The 15025-nt window shown below is 46.0% G+C and overlaps 1 protein-coding gene across 1 annotated transcript in view; it reads left to right on the top strand.

Moving 5' to 3' along the window:
- PPP1R14C (protein phosphatase 1 regulatory inhibitor subunit 14C) overlaps window positions 1–15025 on the top strand; it is a 91103-nt gene that overhangs the window by 56935 nt on the left and 19143 nt on the right. The window contains exons 2-3 of the mRNA XM_007458750.1: window positions 11285–11368; window positions 12758–12790. Coding sequence (XP_007458812.1) covers window positions 11285–11368; window positions 12758–12790 — 117 coding nt within the window. The remainder of the gene's footprint in view (window positions 1–11284; window positions 11369–12757; window positions 12791–15025) is intronic.

The following is a 15025-nucleotide window of genomic DNA, read 5'->3' as shown; positions in this document are numbered from 1 at the left end:
TAGGAGCCTTCCCAAGACAGGAGCTGGAAAATGACTGGATTCAGTGTTCCGTGTTCAGGAAATCACAGTGACTCCATATTCCCATCGGAATGATTCAGTGAAAGTTTTGGTAGCTGGGAGAACTGCCTTCTCTAAGAATTGGGCTGTACCAGACTTTGTGTTATTATTGCCTTTGTGACACCCTGGGGGTAAATTGAGGGTCTCCAGCCTAAAAAGTTTTGCTTGGTCCCTAAGCAGTTCTACTGCAAAGGTGAGTGTATACTATCTTGTATCAGAAGACATTCCTGGCCAGATCACTGAATGGATGGGAAGCGGGTCATAGCCAAGTGTGACTTCTTGGAGACAAACTGCACGGCCATTGCCGCTTGCTCTCCTTGGACGACACCAGCCCTGTCCTTTGGCACACTACTTTATTCTTCCCCAGTGTCCTCATTCATTGCCTGCAGTCCAGGACTAATTTGAGATCATTGCTGAGTTGCCTTGTTCGTATTATGTTTTGGAGCTGCCCGGTCCCTCCTGTCTTTTCATGGTGTCCTAATGTCTGTGTCCTCCGCTCCCTCGGTACCCACTTGGGAGCTTACATGTGGTGTTCCTCAGGATGTAGGTGCTGCCATGGAGATGAGAGGGTCAGAGGCCAGGCAGTGCTGTCAGTCAGCCCAGGGAGCATGAGGATGGTGGTTGACCATCTGTTGTAGCCAGAGCCTTTAGGATATCCTGTCCCCACTGTCCTCAGGTATGCCGTGGCTAAGAAGGTTGTCCCTGTCATCCTTATGATATGCCTTAGCCATCCCTTATTTTCAAATACCTTATTAGGGACAGCCTCCCAGTTTTCTTGTCACTTTGGCATTGTTAGCAACCAGTTGTGCATCTTTAATGTTCATATGCAGAAATGCAGAACCAAGTGTTATTGTTTCCAGAAAGCTCTGCATCTGGGGATTTTTGCTTACATTTTCTTTTTCTTTTTCTTTTTTTTTCTCCTCTTAATTCTTAGGTTTTTGAACAAGTTGTCAATGTGCTAGGTCTTTACTTACCATTTTCAGGCATCAGGAATGAAAGAGTTCTTGGAAGAGACATTTACATTGAACTTTATTTATTTATTTTTAAAGAGGAATGAAGTGATCAAAAGTGCCCAGTCAGGTGAGCACCTTCTGAGGTCATGTTAACCATTTGCTAGTTTGCACTACCTGGCCAGACACCTTCAGGCCAGCTTCTTATCCAGCCCTGAGAATTACAGGTGTGGGAGACAGGGTGAGGGAGGTGAGTTATCTTGCCCCACGCACGCCAGTTGTAAGGGGGAGGGACAGAATTTAAACCCGGCCCTGTCTCTCTCCAAACTCCGCGCACTGGGCCCACCACTATGTGTCCCCTGCCGGAGGGGTATCATATGTGCTGAGAAGCAGAGCTGCCTGAGGCCTGTGTGGGAACATGCAGGGTCTGACCCAGATCTCCCTGGTGTCCTTTTATCACAGAAGGATGTGGCCTCATGAGCTCCTGGGACCAAGGATGGGACATATAACCCTTTCTGCCCTGACTCTGAGTCCTTTTTTAAAATCCTTGTTTGGAGAGTTATGATGATCTCTCCAGAGACAATCATTTGTTCAAGCGAATTGCTAAATGTTTTAGGAAGGGCAGAGATTTGGGGGTGGAGGAGGCCCCCACCCCGGCTGCCCTGTGGAAGGGGAGCAGCGTGCATGGAGGGTAGGGAAGGAAACCGGGGTGCAGCCTGGAGAGAGCCCCTCAGCTGGCTCCACGCTTTCTCAGGCAGCATCTAGGTCGTCTCCCCTAACATTCAGCCTGGGCACCCTCGCCAGGTGCCCTCCCTCACTGCCAACGGCTCACACCCACCATCGCACCCACCGAGCTCAACAGGGGGCCTTGAGGCCTACTCCTCGCAAAACGCTCCGCCTCATCCCCCCTTGTTAACCGGTGCAGCTGCACATAGAGGAGTTGGCCCTTGGAGGTTTGGATTAGCAGTGACCCAAATAAGAACAGAATACATTTTGTGCAGTTGCCCTGGTCTAAGCCAGTGTCATCTCTTACGCAGTTATTTCTGTGGCCTTGTAAGTGGTCCTGCCTATGCCCTCAGCCCCTTTCTTCCCAACGCAGCCAGGGTGAGCCTTTGTAAAAGGTAAATCAGAGGGGATATGGGGATATATGTATACGTATAGCTGATTCACTTTGTTATACAGCAGAAACTAACACACCGTTGTAAAGCAATTATACTCCAATAAAAATGTTAAAAAAAAAAAGAAAATCAGGTCACGCCATGCCCTGCTCAGACCCCCAGAGGCTTCTGTCTCAGTCGGCGTCCAAGTCAGAGTCTTTACAGGGGCCCTACCCCAAGTCCACTGCAGTGACCCTGGGAACCTTGCTTCTCAGACTCACCTGGGCACCTGCTCTGTTCCCCTTCGGTGCTCTTGCCTCAGGTTTCAGCACGGTTCTTCTTCAGGTCTATTATTCAGATATTTCTCTCACTACTCTGACCACCCTATTAAAATTCCAGCCCTTGTATTAGCCCCTTTCCCTCTCCTCTGCTGTTTTTTCTTGAAAATATGTGTTACCATTTGCTACATCATATATTGTACTTAGGTGTTTATTGTCTGTCTTTCCCATCGGGGTTTTTTTTTAAAATAAATTTATGTATTTTATTTATTTATTTTTGGCTGCATTGGGTCTTCGTTGCTGTGTGCAGGCATTCTCTAATTGTGGTGAGCGGGGGCTACTCTTCATTGCGGTGTGCGGGCTTCTCATTGCAGTGGCTTCTCTTGTTGCGGAGCGTGGGCTCTAGGCGTGCGGGCTTCAGTAGTTGTGGCATGTGGGCTCAGTAGTTGTGGCTCGAGAGCTCTAGAGCACAGGCTCAGTAGTTGTGGTGCACAGGCTTAGTTGCTCCGCAGCATGTGGGATCTTCCCGGACCAGGGTTCGAACCTGTGTCTGCCGCATTGACAGGCGGATTCTTAACCACTGCATTGCCAGGGGAGTCCCCCTCCATCAGGGTTTAATCTCCGTGAGAGCAAGTATTTTTGTCACTTGTTCATTCTTTATCCCCGGCGTCTAGAAAGTTTCTGGAAGATAGCAGGTCCTCAGTAAATAGATGTCACATGGATTTTCACGTGACCAGTAGTGTGGATCTTTATATCTCTGAGCTGGCATTTGTTTTATATTGTTGATTGTTAGGGTGACAGTCCTCAACTGGGCTGCTGTGACACGAGGATGTGTCCCGAGTTATTGGTTCAATGATAATAGTGAAAGGACCAAATAAAGGTAGTGAACTATCAAAAAATTAAAACATATTCTGGGTGTTTGTAAAATAACGTCAGTGGTATCACAGTGTATTTTCTTAAGCAGGAGGAAAGGGGGGCGCTCGGGACAGGGCATGCCCTGTGGCTTTTCTGCTTTCTGCTGCAGCTGTCATTTGTATGTGCTGATGCCCCAGAAATGAACCTTAGCTGTGGGGAGTGTGGTATAAAGGGGCATCCAGACCTGCTCTCCTGGGCAGCAAGGACAGCAGCCTCTCTGCACTATTTAAACCATCCCTTCACTTCATCATAGGATGAAGTTCAGTCAGGATATTTTAATCTTTTTAGAGGAGGACTTTGGGGGATTTTGCTGTTTGAGCAAGCTTCAGCCTTTGAAGGTTGTTTAACTTCTAAAACAGGCGTGTATTAGGGACATGTTAGTAACGTGGGATGGAGCCACTCGCCGGTGTTGAAGTTGGAATGACCTACAATTGTTTACCCCATTTTAGTTCCATTTAAGGCCTCTCCTGCCCCAGCCCCGCGAAGTGGCCCAGTAGATGTGTGCCCATCAGGCAGCGGACCCCATGCCCGTATTAAAAATAGGCTCATCTCCTCTCCTTTCACGCAGCTTCCCAGCTCTTTAAGCCTTCCCGCTCAGGCTTTTTTTTTTTTTTGCGGTACGCGGGCCTCTCACTGCTGTGGCCTCTCCCGTTGCGGAGCACAGGCTCCGGACGCGCAGGCTCAGCGGCCACGGCTCACGGGCCCAGCCGCTCCGCGGCATGTGGGATCCTCCCGTACCGGGGCACGAACCCGTGTCCCCTGCATCGGCAGGCGGACTCTCAACCACTGCGCCACCAGGGAAGCCCCCCGCTCAGTCTTGATTTGTTTATGCCCTCTGGCCTTCATGGTCCACAGCCTCAGGTGACTTTCCTAGTTTATTTCTTTGTTTCACTGGAGCACTTCTCCCTGAAATGGGAGGTAAACATATAAGATATTAGGCCTGATGTGTCATAAAATGTCTATAGTTTTTCTCTAACTCCTAGTCGACAGTCTGGGAGGACGTAGGCGTCCAGGTTGGAAATCGTTTCCCTTCAGGATTTTGGAATGATTGTTCCCTCGGCTTCCAGCTCACAACGTTGCGTTGGGAATCTTGGTGACGCTGATTCTCTGTCCTTCTGTGTGTGCCCTGTTTTCCTCCTGAAAGCTTCCCAGATCTCCGCTTCGTCCCCAATGTTCTGATATTCCACAGTGATGCGCATAGGGTAGGCTGGGCTCCTTTTTAAGTAGAAAAAATTTCTTGCAGATTCCAGGGCTGATTTAAAGGTTTAATACGATAATATTTAAATATGTACCACTTAAAATGAAAACTCTTTATGCTATGTTTCTTCCGATTACAAAATCAAAATTGCGAATTAAACACAAAGTAACCAACCAACGGAACTCAAATGTCCAACGTCAGTCACCTGGGACGGCTGAAGTCATTCTTTCTGTGAGAGGAATTAGGTACAGTTGGGGGTAGCACAGAGTCCTTTGAGCGATGGCTTCGGGCTTCACTTGGTGTGAATAAGTAAGTCAGTTATGCATTAAATCTACTCTTTGGCCTTTTTTTCATTAGGTCATTAACCTAATTCTGCTTGATGATAAACACAGGGCTGATCTGATTATAGAATCGTCATCCAGACGATTCTTAGAATAAATGTGCTTGCTTATAGAAATGTTTTTGGGTTGTCATTAAAATGAAAACATGAAATGTAAATATTTTCACAGAGAAAATAATAATACTCACATAGTCCCTGGGAGGCGGTGTGCCTCTGTTCTTCTTAGGTTTTTCCTACACCACTTTCCCTGTAGGCCTGTGGAGGGGAGCCCTGGGGAGTGTGGGCTGTCAGAATAGGCCAGTGTCCCCCGACCCCGACCCCTGCTGCGCACGTTTCTCCTTCACTGCCACGGTGTCCACCGCACTCTAATCTCACGGTCCTTCACGTCCTTATCTTGGGACAGAGATGCAGAGAACTGTGAGCCACTGTCACTTTCGGGGAGCCCTTAAGCTGTGTGTTGTGGAGCGTGAAAACCATCATCCATTTTCAAGCTGTTTTAGCATCAGCATTCCTGCCTACTATAACTTATTTAATCATTGTATTTATTATGAACAATACGATAACCAACATTTTCGTATATATATATTTTTGTGTACATACGTAGGTGCAAATTCCTAGAAGGAGAATTTCTGGGTTAAAGTGTATGAATACTTAAAGTTTAAAAGATAGTGCCAAACTGTTGTGCTGTTACTTTTTTGCGATATGTGGGGCTCTCACTGCTGTGGCCTCTCCCGTTGCGGAGCACGGCCTCGGGCCGCGCAGGCTCAGCGGCCCTGCCTCGCGGCCCCAGCCGCTCCACGGCATGTGGGATCTTCCCGGACCGGGGCGCAAACCCACGTCCCCTGCATCGGCAGGCGGACTCTCAACCACTGCGCCACCCGGGAAGCCCAAGCATTTGTATTTTTTAACAGCTGACGCCACACTTGACGGGGTTCGTGGTGTGAATTTTCTGGCGAATTGGAAGTGTGTGTGAATGTGCATGTGTGTTTTCACCGCAGGCCTTCTGTTTTGGGAGCACAATACTCGTTGCATCACTGTATCCTGGTGCCTGAGCCCTGGGTGGTCGCAGGCCCGGCTGAGGTCCTGCCTGCGCCGGGCTGTGCCTCTGGCCTCGGCGCTACCATGTGTCCCTGTGCAGTGGCAGCATGGGGTCCCCCTTCTGCATAGGGTCGGTGACTGCTGGAGGTGGCTTCCCTCTGAACTGCCTGTTGGTTTGTGAGTGTCTCTGAGGTCCCAGGCGTGCTCTCTGTCACTATGTTTCTCCAAAACCTCACGGGCTCAAAACCTGCACCTTCCTCCTCCCTTTCCTTTCTCCCTCCTCCAACATCCAGTTCATCTCCAAATTCCATCCCTTTTCCCTTTCTGTTTAAAATCACTGTTTAAAATCTTTCCATTCTTGCCACCGCTGGCATCCAGGCCCTGATACCTCCCACGGGATGGCCACCTCTCAGCAGCCTCCCCTGCCCCCTCCTCATTCCCGGGGCCCTGCTGCTGGGCCAGCTCTCCCAGCGTTTCTCACCCTTGCTCTGGAGCCCTCATTGGCTACAGTCTCTGCAGGCTGAGGAGAAACTGGCAGCATGAAGGCTGATGGATTTTGTTTGTCTTTCACAATATTTTAAATAGTTGTAAACCAACTTAAAAAAAAAAAGATTTTAACATTAAAAATCTGTATTTTCAGCTTTTCTGAAAACTTGGAAAATCTGGCAGCATAGAGCATGTGTTCCTAAAAGGTTACAATAGTTGGAAATGGAGGGTTGTTTTGTTTTGCTTTTTGCTGCCTTTCCTTGGGGCATGCTTTCTCTTGTTTGCCGCACTCCTCACTAGTCCTTATAGCACCCCACCTGCCTCAGCTCTCATTCTGGCTTTCATAGTCATTAACATTCATAGCCCAGAGCTGTCTGAGCTCCAGGCCAAGGACCTTTCTACACCCTGTACTTAGAACAGCCCTTGTATTTTGCCTTCTGTGTATACCATTCTGCCTCTTTTGCGTGCTCTCTCTCCCCCTCTAAACCTATCCAAATCCTGCCGTTCCACAAGGCCAGCTTACATGCTCTCTCCTCTGTGAAACCCTCCCCGCCTGCCCCAGGAGGAAGTTTTCCCCTTCCTTAATCATAAAGCACTTTGGGTTTGTCTCTGTCTTTTGGTGCCATTGGATATCATTTGTTTCTATGCTTCGGCTGCCCCTCCAGAGCAGGGCCTCACAGTGTTGATACAGCGCTCGTGTATGGTGGATGCTCAGCGATGTACAACCAGAAAGATGCACAGACATGGTCAAGGGCCTCATTCTGTGGGTATCGACAGGAAGGTGAATATAGGATGCTGTTAGCTGGTGACTTACCCCGGCCATTCCTAAGAGGTTGTTTCGTTTTTGTCACCAGAGCCCCTGTTTGCAGATCTATTTTTAACGTGGGGAGATCCCCCAAACACAGCTAGATTCTGGCAAACCAGAGTAGGCTGTGGGTGTAGTCACTCCCTGGTAAGTGATTTGATCTATCACCAAGGTTATTCAGTGATACTGCTTTATACAGAAGATAGAGCTCAAGAGAACAATTGAATTTGGACTATTGCTACACTCATTAAAAATATTTAATACCAAATATACACAGGATTCTATGCTTGATACTAGATAGGTCTTTTCTGCCTACATGCACCTCCATGTCCCCCATCTCTATGTCCTCAGTGGGGCTTTGGTTTCAGTATCGCCGACCTTCAGAACCCACCCTGCTCCACGCTCCTGGCTGAGCCTGACCTCCTCCTGGCCTCTGAGAGAAGTGGGTGGGGGTAATGAGAAACTCATAGGTTGGGAGAAAATGCCGACGTCTAGTGATTTGTTGTAATTACTCAGCCAGTGAATACTTGTTTTGCATCAAGCCTAGCCCAGGGTTTCCCAGCCACATGCCCTTGGGGCCTGGTAGTGACCTTGCGATGCTAGCTGTTTTCTTTATTTCTGTCAAGCTCCTTTGAGAGGGGAGGAGGTTTTGCTTTGTCTGGGCCAGAGGGTGAGTGGACTCAAGGGCCGTCCCGTCCAGCCGTGTGAAAGGCCCCGTGTCTGCACTGTCTGGTGCAGCAGTCACTCGCCACGTGTGGCAACTGAGCCCTGAAATGTGGCTAAGGTGACTGAGGAACTGGATTCTTAACTGTATTTCATCTTAGCGAATTTAAACTGAAATACAGCCCAGACCTCAAGGGTTGGGAAAAATGGGTCAGATGTGGTCAGCGCCTGTGGGAGAGCCCAGTGCAGTCGTGCTGAGAGGACACCTAATTGCAGATGCTGCTGCGTGGGTGCGACTCTGCTATGCAAGTAAAAGCCTGTTTGACCGAATTTGGCAGGGCTTCAAAGCTGAACGATGTTTGCAGGGAAACCCATGGCTGTGCTGTTCTGCTGGGGGCATTGTTCGCTTATTCTTTTATTTCCTTTCAGAACAGCAGACACAGAGCTCCCCTTAGCTGTGATGACCTGAACAGTTTCTACAACCTGCTTCCTCTGCTTGATTTCATTTAACCATGACATAAATACATACTTGGTGCCCAAACCACGTATAAATGCTGAACCCAATTGACGGTTTTGGGGGAGGAGTGGGGGAACTTAGGGGGAGGCTGTATAGACTGTTACACAGATTGATACTTGCGGGTTTATCGCTTTTGCTTGGCTTTTCTTGAACAGAGTCAGCTGAAATCGGCTCTGGGTACTTTGACCTCACACGGTGGTTATTAAAGCCACGCCAAGCCGTAGACGTAGGTGAATTAATCTTGAGCCACACTTGCTAGAATACACACACAACGTGTGCCCGGCGCTGCTCCAGAGGCTGGATTGCCGTGGCTTCAGCATTCTTTGGCCTGGGGAGGGTCCACATGGTCCATGTGTGATTTATCCACATTCCAGCTTCCCAGCTGCAACCTGTGTTCATAGGCTGCCAGTTGTTCTGCAATCCAGTGAATTTCTTTGTTGGTGTTTCAGTTCCCCCTGGTCCTTTCACTGTGGAAAGTCTGGCAGACCCTTGAGAGCTGTACCACTGTTGGTGGCTCCCTAAATGACTCCCCTCTCCCCCTGCAGTCTTACTTTCAGCCACAATTCCAAATATACACAAAATCGGAAGTCGGGCACACGCCACACTGGGGCAAGAGAATGCCAGGGTGGAGGGGACACAGTCTCCAGGCAGGCCGGTACCCATACAGGAAAGCAGTGCGCAGCATCCTGCCTGAATGGAGTACAGCCTTGGGATCCTCCAGCATCCTCCCCCCGATGGAGGCCACATCTGTACCCGTCTCCCTGCTCTGCCCTGGATGGGGCTTAAAAATGGCATCTCATTTGAAACAGCAGCTCTGTGCCAGTCTGAGAGACAGACTGGCTGGATGAAAGTGTGGGATGGATGGCGTCTAGTGAAGGAGGGGAAAGCCACAGCAGCTCAGCCAGATCTTAGCGGAGGGCAGTGATGCTGTGTTCATTTGCCATATGTAGATTGAGTCTCAAGGCCTGGTACATACTGTCAGATATTCCCATAGGCAGATACACCTCCACCCCTGTACCGTTTTCCTGACATCCTTGGAAGCCAGGTGATTATGCATTAATTTTACTCCTGTCCCTACTCTCCAGTAAGAAGTGTTCTTTCCTAGTTCTAAGGTCATTTGAATTTTCTAAGGAGATATGCTTTGCTTTTCTTTTTTTTTTTGCGGTACGTGGGCCTCTCACTGTTGTGGCCTCTCCTGTTGCGGGGCACAGGCTCCGGACGCGCAGGCTCAGCGGCCATGGCTCACGGGCTCAGCCGCTACGCGGCATGTGGGATCTTCCCGGACCGGGGCACGAACCCGTAACCCCTTGCATCGGCAGGCGGACCCTCAACCGCTGCGCCACCAGGGAAGCCCAGGAGATATGCTTTTCTTTTTCCCATTTTTTGTTAGTATTATTATTAAAACTTTTAAAAGAGATTTTAACCTTAATAAGACTAAGATGTTAGACTTGCCCCTCTGCTTTGGGTTCAGTTTTCCTCTGCTTTATCTGAGCTTTCCAGTATGGATTGCATATCTCACCGTAGTAAAGAAACAAAGTCAGCACCCCTATTTACAAGGGTTTTAGGAGCTCTGTGTCAGGAACTGGAGGCAGAGACCAATATATATATTTCTTATTATTATTCACAGTGGTGTATAATATTCCTCAATTTCCTCAAAACACTTGGGTCGTCACTTTTGTGTTGGACCGGGAAGGAGAATGGTTGAGCACTATTAATAAATGCATTTTACCAGAAAGGAAGTTCTCAGAAGGTCAGCCTTGCCCCTGAAGACCAGACAACACAGCTGGCACAGAGTGGCTAAGGCCAGGAGTCCACACAGGTGTCCCCCACACAGGTTTCTCCATGGCTTCTGCAGACACTCCTCGGCCATCCCTGTGGCTGGGACGAGTTGGCCTGCAGGTGACTTCTCGTGGGAAGGGGAAATGCAAAATTACAGCCCTGTCCTAAATGCGATTTTCTCTCAGCGTTCTCAGAGATGTGGGGAAGATCAGGTAACAGACAGAATGAGAGGTAGCCAGGATCTACTGTGGGTTGGAGCTGCAGATTCCAAATCAGTGAGGTCTGTCACCGCATTGCAGCTGGACTTTCCTGCCCTCTGTTATGGACTGGATGTCTTTGGCTGCAGGAATATGAAACTTGACTCACAATAATGGGGCTTTACTAGAATGTCGGGGGGCTTCAGAAGTGGTTTGACTCGGTGACGTTATCCAGAACCCTCTTTCCGTATTTCTCCCCACTCTGCCCACCGTGAGTCAGGCTCTCCCTTCGTGGTTGCACGATTGTTGCCGGCAGTTTCTAGGTTACAGGCTTCCTCAGCCGGCTCTCCAGCAGGGACGCTTCTATTGAAAGAGCTTCTGTTCCCAGAACCCCCATTAGTCTCGATTGAGTCTGTAACTGGGGTTGGGGTGATACTGACCCAAGAGCCCTGCCTCAGAAATGCGTGGCACACTCAGGTTTTCCCAGACCCAGAGCTCGGGAGGGAGATGCGGACCTCCCCCCCTCCCCCCCAAAAAAAGATCAGGGAAGGGTAGATGGTGGGCAGGAAACTGCAAGTCTCACTACTCTTCCTATAATCTGCCAATCCCCCATTACATACTCAGATGTGCAGTTTTTTGGCCAGAAAGTAGAAAATCGTCATTTTTGAAGTAGCGTTACTTTCTACGCTTTGCGACTCTTATGTCTCCTTTGCTCCCTACTCCTCCCTCGGTTGCTTTTCCCTCCTTCCCCTTCCCCCCTCATCCTCCCTTTTTCTACTGCTTCCGCCTTTCTCTCTATCTCCTACTTCCCATTCCTTCTTCTTTTCTTCCCCTTCCTCCTAGTCTCTCCTCCCCCCACCCCCCGCCCCGGCTTAATCGTCAACGCATCTATATAACTGAACTAAATTGGTTCGATACAATGTAGTATCTCACTACATAGAACGCTTCCACATTTGCCCCCCAGGAAGAAGAAATGCCAGATGTGGAAATTGACATTGACGATCTTCTTGATGCAGACGGCGAAGAAGAGAGAGCTTTAAAATTACGGGTAAGCAGCGTTCAAAATCTAGAACCTTTGATGGATGCTTGAATCCACTTGGGTCTCCTGAGCTGGCTTGCACTGATTCTGCCCCGGGGCGGCACTCGGGCAACGGCCACTTGCAGAGAGAAAGCAATGGGATGCTGGGTATTCACCCTCACAAACTGCATCTCTGGTGATAAGGCAGGTCTTGACTATAGTCAATTCTTAAAGCACCTTACAGATATGAGTTTCTCCAGCCTTAACTTCTTGGGAAAAAGATGGTTCTTTCTTTCCAAGAAAGATGGTTCTTTCTTTCTTCTCTCCAAAGATCCGTTTGCCAGAGAAGGAAGTGACGTCCCATAGTTGTATGAGAAGGAGAGGGGCTGAGCTAGAACTGGAGTATCTAAGCGCAGGCTTCTGGTCTTGCAGTTGTGGATTATATCATTCATGAAATTAATTTCTAGATAAGATTGTTTACTGTATAATTCTATTTAATAAAATAACCTTTATTGGAGTATGCTCACCTGATACAGTGGATGTTGAGATGCAATAAAATAAAATATTTATTTCCCTTCCCCGAAGGAAGTCAAATCTATCATTTATAAATCTGCATTTGGGAGTTTCTAAAACCAATTAACCTTTGACCTGCCATTGTTCTTAATGTTCACTGATAATTACTGTTAATGGCTGTTAGTTATCACTGATGGCAAATGATCACTAAAGGCAAGTAAAGGGCACATTCGAATGTGTTTAATGTGTTAACAATTGCTAGTGTCTCTTGAGTGGTGAACAGTCTCAATTTAATGTTTACCTCTTGTTGGTAAATTTAGCTGGGAGAAGATAGCATCCTAGTTCTGAAAGTTACAGTACAAAAAACACATAAACAAAAAACCAGGCATCAGTTCTATAAAAAATGTAATGACATAAAATTTTTTTCTTAAAAGTAAGAACTTGAAAGGGGCTTTGGCTGCCATCAGGTCACCCCCTTTGGTTCCCAGGGGAGGACAACCAAAGCCTGCTGAGGTGTGACAGGCTACTCTGTGGTTAAATCACAGCCAGGCTCTCACTCTCCACGTGCAGTGTGATTGTCACCATCTCTTACAGGCTGTCTCAACTTAAGTGTATCCGGTTCATTATTAACCACATTGGCAGCCAGAAGGACGGGTATGTGTGTGTGCTTCTGTGTGTGTGTGTGTGTATTCTGAAGAGTGCAAGACATTCCTGCAAAGGAAGGGTACAACTTTTTGTATCTTCAGAGGACCAACAAATGCTGAAATAAAGTGTGGTTCTAGGTAGTCAATATGAAAAATTGATTTACCATGTTATGAATAATACTATAAAGATGAAATGATTTTTGACTTCACTTTTAAAATGATACTGAATTTTAAAATAAAACTTCTGTGTATTTCATTCTAGGAAGCTCTTGTAGACTGCTACAAACCAACAGAGGTAAACAAATTACTTTTCCTAAATGCCAAGTTTGAATTGGTTTTTATTAAATCAATTTGTCTATTTTTAAAGCTAAACCATAATAAGCGGGGTGATTATGTGTATACTAAGTAGCCATTATTATCCATAAGTGAAGGGCATGTGTTTGTTTGTTTTTAATTAATTAATTAATTAATTAATTTTTGGCTGCGTTGGGTCTTTGTTGCTGCACACGGGTTTTCTCCAGTTGCAGTGAGCGGGGGCTACTCTTGGTTGCGGTGCGCGGGCTTCTCATTGTCGTGGCTTCTCTTGTTGCGGAGCACGGGCTCTAGGCATGTGGGCTTCAGTAGTTGTGGCTCGCGGGCTCTAGAGCACAGGCTCAGTAGTTGTGGCTCACAGGCTTAGTTGCTCCGGGGGCATGTGGGATCTTCCCAGACCAGGGATCGAACCGTGTCCCCTGCATTGGCAGGCGGATTCTTAACCACTGCGCCACCAGGGAAGCCCTCACGGGTTTGAATAGTACTAACTTGCTTATTTGTAAACCTCAGCACGTCTGGTTCTGGAAGACTTAAAACTAATGGAATTGTGTGTGTTGCCTGCTTTTATATAAAAGCCAAACTTCAGAGGAAATTGTGAGAGGGTTTGGAATCATTTCAGTAAAAGTTTTAGATTTATAACTGGAGAATACATTCTATTAGTGTATAGGTATGTATTTTTTTAAAGCTTAAAGCTGATTCTGTCATTCATAATTGAGCGATTGCCTTTATTGGAAGGATAAATTTTATGCTTTGTTTGGATATTTGTCAAGTGTATAAGTATTAATGTAAAAAACAATAGATGTTAGTTTGATTAGACCAAAGCATTTAATGTATACTCTAATGACCAAAAGCTTGAACAGTGTACAAATTAAGAATTTGATCAGTTATGAATATATTGGTAAAAGAGGTACTTTCAGTTTGTTCCTGTGATAAATCAGAGAAATTAGAAGATCCATCAGATGTTTTGTAGTCTGTTTGCAATATCAAAGCAATGATGGTAGGACTTCTGTTTTTTTGAAGTGGTATAATTACAAAGTGAGAGGAAAGCATGCTTTTAAGAGTGTGTAAAATTTAAATGAGTGTGGGGTTTTAGGGTCATTTGGTTTGAGGTCAGTTACTTATTTGAGCTTTATTCTTACAATCTCCAGTTTTCCTTTATATTGATTACATTCTGTATTCATAGAGATTTTTTAATTTTAATTTTTAAAATATATTTTTTTAATCAATGTAATACATATTCATAATTTTGAAAGCCGAAAATACTATTAGGCTTATGAAGAAAAAGTAGGAGTGTCTTTCCCACTCCTTAGTCCCCTTCCCTAGAGGTGTATATTTTATATTTACATACTTTATTTATATATTTTTATACAACAACAATTTTGGCTGTTTCTCTGCTATTTACTCTTTTATTCCTAAATATACATTTACTACTTTTTTTTTCACTTCTTGACTTAAGAGGAAATATGATAGATCCCTCACTCTCCACACAATTCATTTCCCTCCATCCCCTCAATAAAGTTATATAACAGTATTAGTTTAAATCAGTAGTCAAGTTTCATAATATTATGATTTAAACAAAGTTTTTCACTACTAAGTCAAACAGTGAAATATGACCACTGCTCCTTTCTTGTATAGTCATTTGTTTTTCCTGGAGTTGACAACTACCTTGTCATTTATTTTTGTCTAGTGCCTATTGATATTTTTTGTTAAACTCTCCAGAATCTTTGTCAAACTTGTAATATATTTTTTTGTATGCTCCAACATATAATTACTATTCCTCCATGCCAGGCTTTCTTCCTGGAGCCCCTATGCAACAATCTGGAGAAGTTATTCTCTGGGTTTCCTGAGTAGCTACTGTCGTGAAAATTCTGTTCAGTGCTTTGTTTCTTAAATCCCAGTCTTCCTCATTTTAGTTGGAGTACATCATCCAGTAGCTTTTTGAGAAAGGATGCATAAAAGGTAAATTTTTCCATCCTTGCATATATGAAAATGTATCTTGATCAATAGGTTGGATGGTGTAGAATTCTAGAATAAAATTCATTTTTAAAACTCAGTTTTAAAGGCATTATTCTCCTGTTGTATTACTTCTGTTGTTAAGAAGTCTGATGCCTTTTCCATTCTCAGAACTTTGTAGGTGACCTATTCTTTTCCCTTCAGTTAACTTTTAGGATTATCTCCATATTTTGAAATTTTACAGTGATACACTCTAGTGTGGGTC

The sequence above is a fragment of the Lipotes vexillifer genome, unplaced genomic scaffold (genome assembly GCF_000442215.2).
Source record: "Lipotes vexillifer unplaced genomic scaffold, Lipotes_vexillifer_v1.1 scaffold639, whole genome shotgun sequence".
NCBI classification, from domain to species: domain Eukaryota; kingdom Metazoa; phylum Chordata; class Mammalia; order Artiodactyla; family Lipotidae; genus Lipotes; species Lipotes vexillifer.
Note: the sequence above shows the minus strand (reverse complement) of the source record. Positions and strands in the feature narration are given on the sequence as shown.